At 39.7% G+C, this 14,689-nt stretch overlaps 1 protein-coding gene across 1 annotated transcript; it reads left to right on the plus strand.

The window, feature by feature from the left end:
• The first annotated feature begins 246 nt into the window (after positions 1-246).
• LOC117499809 (carbohydrate sulfotransferase 15-like) lies at positions 247-13,901 on the plus strand. Its single transcript, XM_034152439.1, has 8 exons — positions 247-479; positions 6,252-6,872; positions 7,741-8,080; positions 10,124-10,261; positions 11,400-11,556; positions 11,737-11,893; positions 13,217-13,364; positions 13,475-13,901. Exons 2-8 carry the CDS (start codon positions 6,426-6,428, stop codon positions 13,663-13,665), a joined length of 1,578 nt encoding a protein of 525 aa, XP_034008330.1. The 5' UTR covers positions 247-479; positions 6,252-6,425; the 3' UTR covers positions 13,666-13,901.
• Positions 13,902-14,689: the final 788 nt, after the last annotated feature.

Consider the following 14,689-nt stretch of genomic DNA (forward strand, 5'->3'; position numbering starts at 1 on the left):
TGAGCATTTCCCTAATTAGGATAGCTGTTAGTGTTAGTTCATTTCGCGGGCATTACCCAATAGGAGACCCGGAAAGACCCCTAAAGCGAACCTGGCAAAAGTAGCCTTCATATGGATTTGCTTTTAAAGTGATATAGTTTTCATCATAACGTCAAACCGAATCAATACATAATTTCGATGTTGAAATGTAGATAAGATTGGCTCTGCTGTTCCTCACGCGCACCTCCCCTCCCTCCTCCTCACTGTGTGTCGCACGCAGGAAAGCTCAGTCAGATGGAGACTCCGGAAAGTCCGCGTGCAAACCCAGCCGGCGTCTGTCAGCATGAACACCGTTCATATTGAGGATATTTCCACATTTATTTCACTTATTGTATTAAACAGACAGCCTTCAGGTGGTTCTCATCGCCTTCATTGGTGCTCACCATGGCTCGTGATCGGCGACACAAGAGGCGCGTGGATTGAACCGACTCAACTCCAGTGTGAGTATTTCCGTTCAACAAGATAATCTGTTACAAAAAGATTGTTTGTTATTTTAATAGTTGATCACTCAGTGTTTTACTTGTTGCTTATTTCTCACTTTTTAAATAGTTTTTATAATACATCTTTAAAATAGTGGTAATGTGTTATCAGACATTGTGACAGTATTACTTAGTATTGATCTGCTTATGTATTGAGACTGACAGCCTGTATATGCAGCCCATAGTAGCCTAAACTTTAATAAAAACTTAGGAAAGACAAATATATAATCAAAATACTGCATACAATTCTTTAATAAGTGTCCAGAAAATAGTCTTTCAATGCAATACTATGGGTTAAGGACTATGTCATGCTTGAAACTAATGTCCTCCTGGTTACATTTCCCCCCTCCGTGAACAGCTGCAGAATATCTTAGTGTCATGTCTCCAGGGGGGTAAACACTCTTGGTCTAGAAGACTGAAACAAAAACAGGACAGTGTCATGAGGCGAAGATAAACTGCTGTAAACATTTGTACACGCACTCCCAAAATCTTGCGCTTATCTTGTCATTATCATTCTGTTTATTGTAAGATAACAAACCGAAGCATTCTCCAAAACATCTCCATATTTGACAGGAGACCCTGGATAATTGATTCTATTACATGATTCCTGTTATGCACCCCAGCAAACAAGCGTTGTTCGCTTCCAGCTCATTGCCGTTTTTTAATATTTATGGTCTTGTGTGTTGATGTGTGAGATGTTTACACGCTCACAGTTTCCTTTTGACATTTAGTTCAATTTCCTCCCCTTGCTTTCCCTTTATTGAGGGACTACAGCACAGCGGTCCTCCTGACAGTTAGGCAGATGACCTTTAGGACAAACCAGCCTCCGTGGACTCTTAGTGCAGCTTCGAAATCAGTTCAGTTATTGTTAATTGGAGGGAGAAAGCTGAGGGAATGTGAAGGAGGACATGGATTTAGGGACAGCTTGTAGCCCCTCTCCACCCTCCATAACTCTCCACTAAACCATAACCCTGCTTCTAGACTGTCAGGTTTACTTGGCAAGAAGGTTGCCACCCGAGTTTACTGAACAAATGTCTGGCTGAAGCTGCCGAGATGTCAAAGCATGCCTCTTTTGGCCAGAGCTGATGCTCGGAGGATTAGGTAATGCTTAAAGTATGAGAGCGAGGGGGTTGAGCCATATCAGATTGTTTAGACTGGACTCTGGGGGTCCACCACAAATGGAAGGAAAATACTCTGTAACAGAGCGCATTGGGAATGTGGGAGGTTTGCATGATAACAAATTGTTTTGGCAACAACTCTGTGTTTCTATTTCAAGAGTTGCTAGTGTTTTACTTGAGATGAACATTTCTCAGTAATGCAAGATTGGCTCTACAGTATTTCAGTTTTCGAATGGATGATTCTTTGAAGTCAAACTCTTATCTGCAGAAGTCACTCCCTTGTTTTCCTGCTCGAGATTACTTGAGTAATTCCCCTGATTGCTGATTTTTCTTCTTTGCTTATTTTTTTTTGCAATCCGATGATGCATGTTTGAACTTGATACCTCCAAAGAACTCAAATCAAAAGTAAAAGTTCATGAAATTGTCTTTAATTAGCTGCAGAAAGACTATAGCCCCGAATGAGTCATCAGCCAAGACAAATATTTTCCCTAATGTCTAAAAGCATTAGAACGTGAGATCGGGCAATGCTTGAAGTGAAACAGAAGTCATGAGTGATTAATAACACATCATTATGTTATTGCTGCAAAAATTGCAGTGTAATTACAGGTTTCAAACCTGTGATTACTTATTAGATTTACCGAACACCTTTAAGAGGATTTTGAGTGTGGGAACAGATTTAGGTTCACATAAGTTCACAAATAAATCCTCTGATCAAGCTGCTACATGTTACACTGTCATGGTTTGTGTGAGCAAACAGGATTTATAGCAGTAGGTTGTCACAGAAGCAGGTGAACGTTGCTGACTGATTCTGTCTTCAAGCGTTTTTAACGGCTGAATTAACAGCCAAATGTTCTTGACTCAACAAAAACATATTTCAGGTTTGAGAAGAGCATTACACTTTGTTTAAGTTCAAGCTGAACTTTTGACACTCTTTGTTCCACCTTCAGATTAGGCAAATCAGTGGAAAGAATGTGATCGAATTGTTGTTTTTGTTATACTTGAATTATGGTGTTATGAACCAAAATCATTAGCTATTTATTTGCCAAAACCTTTTATTTGATGTTCTCTTAGGATCAATTGGGTCTTGACATATGCAAGTACTCTGTGGCCAGATGTTTTTCACAAAAAGGAATTGGCTTTCTCAGAATTCAATTGCAACAATTAAATCTATTGAGATCTTTTACAAGAAATGGGCTATTTCTCCATTGGCCCATGCTTCTACATTCTACCAAGTTCCATGAATATCAGGTTAGTTGTTTTTCAGTAATTCTGCGGAAAAACTGACAAATCCAACTGAAAACATAACCACCTTGGTGGAGATAAAAACGACAACAATGCAAACATATTACTGAACGTCACAAAGTTGGTAGTGAGTCTCTGGAACATGTTCTCCAGACCATACTTGCTGTATTTTTACTTTGCAATGTGGGACATTTGCCAGAAGTTAAGGTAGACTCACTTACAAATAAACTGGAAATACTCTTTAAATGACCTCAGATCCACCTCCTGCCTTTAGACATGTCCAGCCCCTCTCCCTCACACTCTTTAAACAGTAGGAAACATTTTTCAAGTGTTCTCTGCTTGTTATTATTGTCACATCGGCTTTAAAGCGCTGCTAAAGCAAACAACCTGTTCCTGTTAGAAAAACACATGCATGCAAATATACACTCTTACATGCATGAACAAATACACCGTTTAGCTTGAGAGGACAACATCTGCAGCCCAGATGTTGGTGTGGATTGTGGTGACCTGGCTGATCAAGACAGACACAAGAGGTTTAATATTTCTAGAGCTTTTCTTAGCATGCGTCTGCTTTGTTTAGACTGTCCTCATGCTTCAACCGCCTGCTTGTTTAACAGATTAAGAAGTTCAATTCCTAAGATGGCAACCGTCATTTTCCAGTGACAGAAACTCAACCTGCTCATACAGTACCTCCTCTTAGTAAGGAGTGAAAAAGAAGGGGAGGGAGGCAGTCCACTTCCTGATATATTTGTGCTCTTAGAAAGGTTTTAGATTTCCTGCCAAAAATGTGTCCATTATCTGATTATGGAAATGGCCTGAGAAAGATAACTCCCAGCAAGGAGGTTTATTCAAATCATTTTTACATTTTGTCTATTATCACTGCAGTTTGGTATCCCATCCATCTTTGTTTGACTTCCCTATCAACAGGGAGGCCGTTTTATTTCCTTTTGTGGCATTAGTTTCTCTTGTACCTCCCATTTCCCAACGCTGGGATTCAGCCAAGTCCCAGTCACAGAGTGTACTGTACAAGGTCAGGATGTGTTTACACAGTTACAAACATGAAGACATGAATAAACCTGTTCAGTAGATGTGAGAGTTTGTGTATAATGAGTGCTGGTTCTTGTAACAGATTGTGTCCTCGTCATGTTGGATTCTTTCAAGGTGTTCTTCACATTCGTAGAAGCTCCATTTCATGCTGAAATGTAAAAAGAAAGATGCTAAACTGAGCAGTATGTCTTCATACAGCATGCAGCATTTTGTCTCTGGAAGAGCTCTGCAGGGATGCTGATTTTCAATCGCTTTCATTTCTTTGCAGCAGAGACTCAGTTGAGGCTGATTGGAATCATTTAGTCTTTTCTGAGCCTTATTTTCTGCCTTGAGTCAAGATTTCCGATGAGCTAACAAACAACCCAACCCATAGCATTAGCAACACGAGTAATATCTCATTCTCTCTTTGATAAATGAGTCTTGACATTTCGTGCACTTAGGACAACAAAGGCCTCTAATGCAATGATGAATGCAGGCTTTTATTTTGAGTCAGCAGAATTTTGATGATGGACTTTCACCTCAGTCAATCCCACCTGCTGTTTTTCTTCCCGCCGCAGATCGATTTTTGGCCTAAGAGGTCTAAAAGGCTATCTCTCCTGCTCTTTCTCACACTGTTCTTTTTCATCTCTGCTCCTTCATTTCTTCATATTGTGATTTACCCTTGACTCAGTGTCCTCTTTATGCTCTGTCACGTTTCCAAATCTCTCTCTTCTCTCTCTCATGTGGAATTTTTCTTCAGACATCAATCTTGATGTATGGCTTCAGATATCAAAGAGGATATGAATTACCTCCATTTGTAGAAATACAAATGCAGAGGCATGATCAAAATGAGATAAGAGAACAGAAATATGATGTTTAACACATCATTAAAACAGGGCTATAGGGCAGATATCAGGATTGGTAGAAGCAGCATCCTTTACAAATAACGTCAAACTGTTAACCACTGTAGATGTCAAAGTAGTGTTAAGCAAGTAAGTTGTTGACATTTTAGATAACGCACCGCAGATATTTCATTAAATGGGGCACATAGCACACTAGAGGCATTACAAAAAGGTATTTGTCCAATCCGACGCAGGCCTGCAGATATGGCCATGCATTCCTTGTATGTCTGGAAGGGCTCAGAGCTGTCCCATTATGGACTCTGCCTTTGAAAAGTCCTTTGAGCACACATTCGGCAGGTCCCCACTCATGCAGAATTAGCTTAAGAAAGAATTTACGTGCACACAGGTCAAAAGCATGCAATGAATGTTTAGATGCTATAAATATGACGCCTGAAAATGTCTTAAAGGGGTACTCAACAATACAGTGTATCACGTCCATAAAGTTTTGGGACTAATAGGATAGGATTCAATCTAGCACAGACGGAGATATTCTGAGTGCTTCAAGCTCAAAAACACTTGATCCTACACGTCCCATAATGCAGCTTTATAGTTTCTTTCTTTGAACTCAAACCAGTTTTGTCACCTAACGTGACTAAGATGGAGTAGCACTCAATGTGACTGAGAATTTTCACCTTTAATGATGTAAGTGTGAACATGTTCCACAATGTTGGCCGCACGTTAACAGGCCCCTGTTGTGCAATAAGAAACACATTGTTAAATTACAGAGTTCACTACAACTGGTGCAGGATTTCATTCACAGCTCCTATGGGATTGTTAAAACTCTGCAACAAAAGGAATACATCACTGGCTGAGGAAGTGTCTGAGAAGTGTTTTAAAAACATTTTACACTTCAATGTCTGGAATTCATTTGCACTGGGCATCAGAAGTAATAATGCACACTTTATTTTTATTCATGCGGCGGGAAAAGAAAACAAAGCGTGTGCCCTTGCGTCATTGCGTGTCCACCTGTATCAATACCTCACTTGGTTCTCTCAGTGAAAAACCTTGATCTTGAAAATTGTATTTCCAGGTTAACAAAATAAAGCTCTCAGCGGGCTTTTAGCTCACACAGAATAATCGTGTGTTTTTAGTGTTGAATTACAGAGTAACTATTATTCTGACCTTGAAAGTCTCTTAATAGAGCTTGTCCTTGCGTGTGCTATATAGCCCTCATCATAAAGCAAGGGATCTCCATTCAGCAAGACCACACACACTCTGCAGCTGACCTCAAACATCTTGCATGCTTCTGAATATAGCTGCAAATGTACCTACTGTACTGATGCCTCCGAGGGGAATTAAGCTCCCTAAAATACCCTAATATTAAAACATCTTTACACCACCTCTCTAGGAATTATGGTAGATGACTGAAATAATTCAAAGGAAGCTACACTGCTCATGTTTGTGTAGGAAGCCTGACGTTTTTCACAACTGTTTCTGATTTGCAGGAGGCCCTCCTGAAGACTGCAGAGCCAGAAAGAAATGAAGACAAATGATGAGCTGCAGATTGAAACCTTTGAAGAATGGACACATCAGGACATGAAACCTCCTGTAGGTGAAACCTGAGCTCTTTGAGGGAATAAATCTCCTCTTTTACATGCCTACTCCGCTTCTATGTCAGTATGTCACTATCGGACTGCAAATATGGGAGCAACACCCACACGGACTACACTCACAGCCTCCACAGCTTGCCCATGGCTGAGAACTATGGGAAAAGGCCCGTCAGGACATCGTTTGACGTGAATACAAATCTGGATATCAAGTGGTCGCTGAGAAACCTGAGGAGCATCTCGAAAGTGAAAGTGGTTAGCTTCCTGATGGGCTTGACTCTGACCTTCCTCATCACGGCTTCCTACATCCTAACGTGGGACAGGAAGGGACTTTTGCTCACCCCCTCACCCTATCAGCTCAGACCTGTGGTCGTCCTGACAAGCACAGCAGCAGCCGAAGCTCCCTCTGGAAATGATTTAATAGCCATGAAACTGCTGGTGAAGAATATCAGCTCTAAACTGGAATACACACCCAGGAAGGTGCCTGATGAAAAGGATGTCATTGGAACGGACTCCAATGTAAGTCTGTGGAAAATTGGTCTGACTCATTTAGCTGTAGAAAAGTGAGCCAACTAAAATAAGGGATGTTTTTGTTATGGTTCCACGCTGCGATTATGCAATGTTTTCTCTCAAAAACACGCTGGTAAATGATCATTAAGGCTACAATGGAAAATGTTAATCATTTTTTTGTTGAAGAAAATGAACTGTAAGAGACGCACAAATAACAAACAGCGTAGAGTTAACCCTGCAGTAAATGCCTATTTGGTGAAGCTCATAATGAGCAGTGTTAGTTGAGACTGACAGAGGTGTTGATTACACTTAGAGCCAAAGTTCGTACAGCTGTTGGGTAAATATCACGTTTCATGTGTTGCTCAGGACCCACTGAGTGTGTTTACTATGTGCTAATGTGCTGTAATTCTCCTATGTTTTAGTGTATGTTCTCATCATGCTTCTCCACATTACCCCCCATCATTTGACAGTCTGTATGGCTAAGGCAACTCTGACATTAACACTGAAATTACAATAACGGAGATAGCCACACAAGTGAGTCATTAAGTCAAGCTACCAATTCGTTTTTAATGCCTGAATATGTAATGTTGAGTCTTTCAAAGCAACCTAATGCAACTAAAAGCTGCAAAATCATGTAATTTGGCATTTCATTATGAATGTTTTGATACTTTTAATGAAAACTTGTTGCTGCTGACGGATAGTTTAAATTACATGATTCAAAGACGCTTCTAAAGAAAATAGAATGCGCTGTGTAAGACGCCATCTTCACGATCATGAAAAATGTCACCTTTTAGATAACTTCAGAAAATACTTCTCCCAATCCTGATTGTGTGTTTTACAGTATGGTGCCTTAATTTAGTTGTTTTCCTCTCCGCAGCTGTTCTCTGTAATTCCTCGCCACTTCCTGCCGGGCATTAAGAGCCCTTGCTGGTATGAGGAGTTCTCCAGTGAACGCAGCACTGATCTGTACCGGAGGAACCTCTTCACTCGGCGCTCAAAGACCTTCAAGACTGTGTGTGACCACCTGAGGACTAACTTCCAGCAGCACTTATTTCACAGCGGAAGCAAAGTGTTTCGCCTACGCTGCTTACCGTACTTCTACATCATCGGACAGCCGAAGTGCGGCACGACGGACTTGTTCCACAGGCTACTGCTGCACCCAGAGGTCAAGTTCAACACCATGAAGGAGCCGCACTGGTGGACCAGGAAACGCTTCGGTAAGTCATCAGGAGGGGGAGGGTGTTTCATAATATGTTGAGGATGATGGTGGAAGCTAGTAGATTGAAAGACAGGTCTAACTGTTTGTTCAATTAATCAAAAAAAAGGAAAAAGATAGCATAACATACACTGTAAAGTTTAGTACATTAATTGAATAAAAGAAGCAACTGTTTTGGTATTCAATCAGGTTTGGTCCTGTTAGGATGCTGTTCATTAGGCAAGGCAAGGCAAGGCAAGGCAAGGCAAGGCAAGGCAAGGCAAGGCAAGGCAAGGCAAGGCAAGTTTATTTATATAGCACCTTTCAACACAAGGCAATTCAAAGTGCTTTACAAAAATGGAAGACATTAAGAAAATGGCATTTAAAATCAGTCATTAAAAAGAAAAGATAATAAAATAAACATTAAAAGAAAAAATACATGGATAAAAGTTACAGTGCAGTTTAAGATGTAAATAGTTCAATTAAAAGCAGCGGCAAAAAGAAAAGTCTTCAGCCTGGATTTAAAAGTAGTAAGAGTTGCAGCGGACCTGCAGGTTTCTGGGAGTTTGTTCCAGATATTTGGAGCATAATAACTGAACGCTGCTTTACCATGTTTAGTTCTGACTCTGGGGACAGAAAGCTGACCAGTCCCTGAAGACCTGAGAGTTCTGGATGGTTCATAATTTAGCAGTAGGTCAGACATGTATTTTGGGCCTAAACCATTCAAAGCTTTATAAACCAGCAACAATATTTTGAAATCTATTCTTTGACACACAGGAAGCCAGTGTAAGGACTTCAGAACAGGAGTGATGTGATCCACTTTCTTAGTGTTAGTGAGGACTCGAGCAGCGGCGTTCTGAATTAGCTGCAGCTTTCTAATATATTTTTTAGTGAGACCTGTAAAGACACCATTGCAGTAGTCGAGTCTACTGAAGATAAAAGCATGGACAAGTTTTTCCAAATCCTGTTCTTTAGGTGATAGTAGGCTGATTTAGTAACTGTTTTAATGTGACTGTTGAAACTCAGGTCAGAGTCCATGACTACACCTAGATTTCTGGCTTTATCTGTTGTTTTGAACATTGCAGACTGAAGCTCAGCGCTAACTTTTATACGTTCTGCCTTGGCTCCAAAAACCATTACCTCAGTTTTATCTTTGTTTAATTGGAGAAAGTTCTGACACATCCAGTCATTGATTTGTTCAATGCACTTACTCAGTGTTTGAATTGGAGCATAATCTCCTGGTGAAATTGTTACGTAAATTTGTGTGTCATCCGCATAGCTATGGTAACTTATTTTGTTGTTTTTCATTATCTGAGCCAGTGGTAGCATGTAGATGTTAAAGAGAAGAGGCCCCAAGATGGAGCCTTGAGGTACCCCACATGTCATATTTGTCAACTCAGATGTGTATTTACCTATAGAAACAAAGTTTTTTCTGTCCTTTAAGTAGGACTCAAACCAATTTAGAACTGTTGCCGAAAGTCCCACCCAGTTTTCTAGTCGGTCTAGTAATATGTTGTGGTCAACAGTGTCAAACGCAGCACTGAGATCTAATAATACTAACACTGAAGTTCTGCCACTGTCTGTGTTTAAGTGGATGTCATTGAAGACCTTTACAAGAGCAGTCTCAGTGCTGTGGTTTGGACGAAATCCTGACTGGAACATGGACATTAGACCATTTATTAAAAAAAACTCTGTGGTTTGAAGCATTAAATCTTGATTCAGAATCCATAATCAAAAGAAAAGAAAGAGAACCAAATTTATAACTGTATATTCTAAATCAATACTATGAGAAAACACAGATAAACTGCACTGCAGATGCTTCATAATACAAATCTGCAAACATTGTATTCCCTCTAGAGAGCTTTTAATTTGAGTTACTGTTAGTTGTCTCTATTCTAATATTGCATACAGGAAATATTATTATTCAAATAACATTTCCTGTATGCAGTGGCTGAATATTAATTGTTTGTGCATGTAATCATTTTGCGAAACGTAGTAAAATGCTTTGATGTCTATAAAAGTGTGCATAATAACACTTTTTATGTTGGTGTTTTTTGGGGTTCAGGTTATATTCGTTTCAAAGATGGCTTCCAGGAAAGTTTTCCTGTGGAAGATTACCTGGATCTGTTTGACTTGGCTGCCCAAAACATCCAAGAAGGAATCAGTGGAAATTCATCTGGAGACCACCGCACACTAATAACAGGTGTGTGTGTGTGTGTGTGTGTGTGTGTGTGTGTGTGTGTGTGTGTGTGTGTGTGTGTGTGTGTGTGTGTGTGTGTGTGTGTGTGTGTGTGTGTGTGTGTGTGTGTGTGTGTGTGTGTGTGTGTGTGTGTGTGTGTGTGTGTGTGTGTGTGTGTGTGTGTGTGTGTGTGTGTGTGTGTGGTTATTACTGTCCATTGTGTGGATGGAATAACCTTTAAAGCCTTCATTTCTTTCTTCTGAGGACATTTGAACTGCCGAACACTTGGATTCTGACCATGATTCAAATCACAGGTGTCTCTTGTTTTCCTTCCCTTTATTCCCTTCTCATAAGTGTCTCTGACCACAGGAGCACTTCAGTGACGCACACGTTATTAAAGATATTCTGTGGTCTAGGAATTTCAAACACCCGTTTCTTCCACAACAACCTTTATTCACTCTTCATGCATCTGTGATTATAAATGAGCTTCACACAAACTCTGGGCCTGGCCCCGAGAGACACTAGATAATAACCCCGAATAAACAATGACTTTTTTTCAGAGTCGAGTAGTATTGATTTTATGAGGGTCAATCTCTTATATTAACTTAGTTTTGTAGGTGTTCTTTAAAAATGTGCTTCTTTGCCTTGGTTTCTGAAGTAAATCAAACTGTGTTATGTATTTGTATTGGTACTGATAATATATTAATTCATTAAAAAAAATCTAAAAGGTGCAACTGCCCGGTCACAAATCATTTTAAGCGTTCATTTGAAGGGCATCGTTTTTTCAGATAAGTAAGGCTTCACTTGCAAGGACCTCAACAATATTTCTTTTAAAGTGAAGGGATGTAGGGAGCGAGGGATGAATTTATGAAGGATGGAGGGATGAAGGGTCCAAGAGAGGTAGGGAGGGATAAAGGGATGAGGGTAGAGATGAGGTAGTAAGGAAAATGGATGAGTGAGGGGAAAAGGGTGTCTGTAGAAGTAGATTAGCAGGTTATCTGAGGCCTGGCCCGGCTCCCAAATCGTAGTCAATTTATTACCCTCATGTGTTCAACATTCAATCTCAACTTTGCTGTTTTATGCCTAAATGTCAGCCCTTCTTGCATTTTAAATGAACTGTTTTTGACCCGAGGTGATGCTCAGACTGCCAATGTCCTCACAGGTGAAGCCAGTGCTTCCACGATGTGGGACAACCAGGCCTGGAGCTACCTTCCCTCAGACAGGGAGGGGACCGAGCCCCCCTTCCTGGCCCAGGACTTCATCCACACAATCCAGCCTGGCGCCAAGATCCTCATCATGCTTAGAGATCCAGTAGAAAGGTGCTGTGGAGAAATCCATCTGCCTGTGTATATTCAGATGTGATTTTCCATTTTGGATTCCTTCTAAAAGATTTTCCTTCAGAGGATATTTGTTTTAAATCATAACACATTTTGTCCATCCAGTAAAATGTCCTTTCGAAGTTCCAACTGGCTGACAACTCTGTTTCCTTCTGTTCCCAGACTTTATTCGGACTACCTGTACTTCAAGATGGCCAACAAGTCAGCAGAGGACTTCCATCAGAAGGTCGTGGACTCTGTACATCTGTTTCAGTCCTGCCTGTCTGAGAGGTCACTTCGTTCCTGCGTCTACCACACCAGCCTCTCCTACTCTATGCCGGTTAGCTGAAAGGATTCTCACTTTTCACTGTTTGAATATCAGTTTGCATATAAATACTATAAATACCTTAAGTCATTATTGAAAGCTAACAAAATCTAAATTTTTCTTTCTATATCCACATAGAAATACATTTATTTTTTTTAAGAAACGAAAGTAAATGCATCCAAATACTTCAAAAATAGTCAGTTTTTCTCCAAATTCCAAACTAAATCATAAAATCTGTCCATCTCTTTTCTGAATGTTCCTGAAATGTTTCCAATTGAGTACACTTGCCTGCCTATTTACCTGTCATTGGTGTACAGTAGTAAGTGTGGCAGTAGTTTGAGTTAGGATAAAGTTATCTCTTTGTTCCACCAATAAAGGGATAGGCAGAAAACAAGTCGTCCTCCTTTCCATGGCTTCATCATAGTAACAGCAGGTCTAATGGTAAATCTATTTCCAGAAAGGCAAGTGTGTCTGTATGAAGTGGAGTGGTTTTAAATTACATTTACGGCACTCTCCTTCTGTACAGGAGAAAATACAACCTACTAGCTGACCAGAGTCACCTCAGTTTATATCCTATCCGGCAGCGCTCCCTCAGGAGGAAGCTGAGTTATGAGCGCTGTCGGTGTCACCCCTAATCACAACATGTCTGTGACAGCACCGTTATCCAGGCAGATTTACTACAGTAAAAAGCAGCAATCATCTCGACCTGAAACCATTGGAACAGAAACAGAATCCATCAAATCTAACAAAAACATTCAGAAAACACCCTTACGTTCTCTTTGTTTGCATGACTTTGTTTACTGTTATGGATGAGTTGAAGATGAAGCTTTCAAAATCCACAACAATTTATTTTTAGTCTGGTGTGGCACTTTGCTGCCCTCTTGAGGACTCTGAGTGTCTGTGTCAGGAATTTAAACAACAAGAGTGAATTTAAAATCCTTTAAGTGTGAGTAAAACATAAAAGTATTTGGTGTCACTTTACTGAATATATATTATTTTTAGTCAAATTTGTTTGACACTTAAAGATTTAAAGACACTTATGCGCATTAAATAATATGCATTTTGTGTTTTCATTAGCTTTGTTGACAAATCAAAAGCTTATAATTTCACCAAGCTATATTCTCAAAATCCAATTTCTCAACTAATATTGTTTACATTATTTTGACGGACACATGTGCGTCTGCTGTTGACTTTTCCCTCACCACACAACACTTAAAGGACTTATTTTTTATGTTTATACAACATTTGACATTGAAATTCACTTTTGATATTGGAAACAACAGTTTACCAAACATTCTCACTACAAGAGACTCACAATGTTACTTTTTTCCCCCATAGGTGAGGCTACATTTAGGGTTGTACATCATCTTCTTGCTGGACTGGCTGACAGTTTTCAACAGAGAGCAGATTCTAGTTCTTCGACTCGAGGACTACGCAGCCAACCTTGAAGTGACAATCAAGAAAGTCTTTGATTTCTTGAGTGTAGGTACGTATCCAAAAAGCACCTTTTATCTTTCAGGCAGTTTTTCCATGTGGTTGTCTCTGCCTCACGCCTTCACATCAGTATTGTTAAGGTCTCTGTTATCCTCCCTGCAGGCCCTATGTCGCAGCAGGGGGAGGCAGCGCTCACCAGACGGCCCCTCTCTAACACCCGGAGGACAGCAGACAGGAACCTGGGTCCTATGCTTCCAGCCACCAGAGACTTTCTCAGGGAATTTCACAAACCCTTCAATCATAAACTGGCCAGTGTGTTGGACAATAAAGCCTTCCTCTGGAGTAACACCTGAAGGAGCATGGACCATTAGTTGATGGTTGTGAATTAGCAAACAGAAAAGAGGTAAAGCAGGACTTTATAAGGTAATGTACAGCTGGAGAACTCAAACACAGTGCATAGTTGTATATCGAGTTAAATGAAGGTCTGATTTAGTGTATGGGTTTTAGTTGTGATATTTATTTGATCTTGAAAGAATGTGAGTGACAAGAAGATGATAATAAAATAAGATTCATTTGTGTTTTAATTTGATGCTTTGGTTGTGTAGAAAATCCATTCCAAATGCACCACAAATTCACAAATCTTCAATTCTGGAGTTTCAGTTATGGCTTAAAATACCAGGTTGAATATCATGTGATCATGATCATGGGATTACATTTAACAAGAAAGATCCTCAGAAAAAGTTTACTTGTTACTTTGTTTGTCATTGCATCTAAGAAAAATTATCTAGAGTCGTATGAAAGGGATACATATTATTAAAGTGATTTCACAGGGCTGGTTTGTCCACAGTCATCAAAAAAGCATTTTAAAAACCCGATAATGTAGACATCATGTTCTAGGAATAATCACAAGAGGGCAGCAAAACACAAAACTTCACTAACTCATAATCCAAACACACTTTTTCCTGCCATGATATCTCACACTGTTAAATGTCAAATACAATACAAGTCAAAACAGCCACTAAGAATTATAAATCATATTTTGTTTTCTCAGTTATGAAGGTAAAATGTGTTTAGGGCCAGTGTACACATCATCAGATATACAAACATGTATAGTACACAACACGAATACAGTATAATCTAACCAAAAGAAACAGTTGGGACCTGATTACCCGACTATCAGGAATTCAAATTCCTCCATAACTGTATTTACAATCAGTCTAAAATATTTAGACAGAATATCAAATGGACAAAGTAAAAAAATTGATGCAACCTCTTCTTACATAGGTTCCCATAATGTGCCAATAAATCCATATTTGTATACAGATGCACCATAAAATATCTGATGAAAGGGCAGAGCTTTAATATATAATGATTATG

This window comes from Trematomus bernacchii, unplaced genomic scaffold (assembly GCF_902827165.1).
Source record: "Trematomus bernacchii unplaced genomic scaffold, fTreBer1.1, whole genome shotgun sequence".
NCBI classification, from domain to species: Eukaryota; Metazoa; Chordata; class Actinopteri; order Perciformes; family Nototheniidae; genus Trematomus; species Trematomus bernacchii.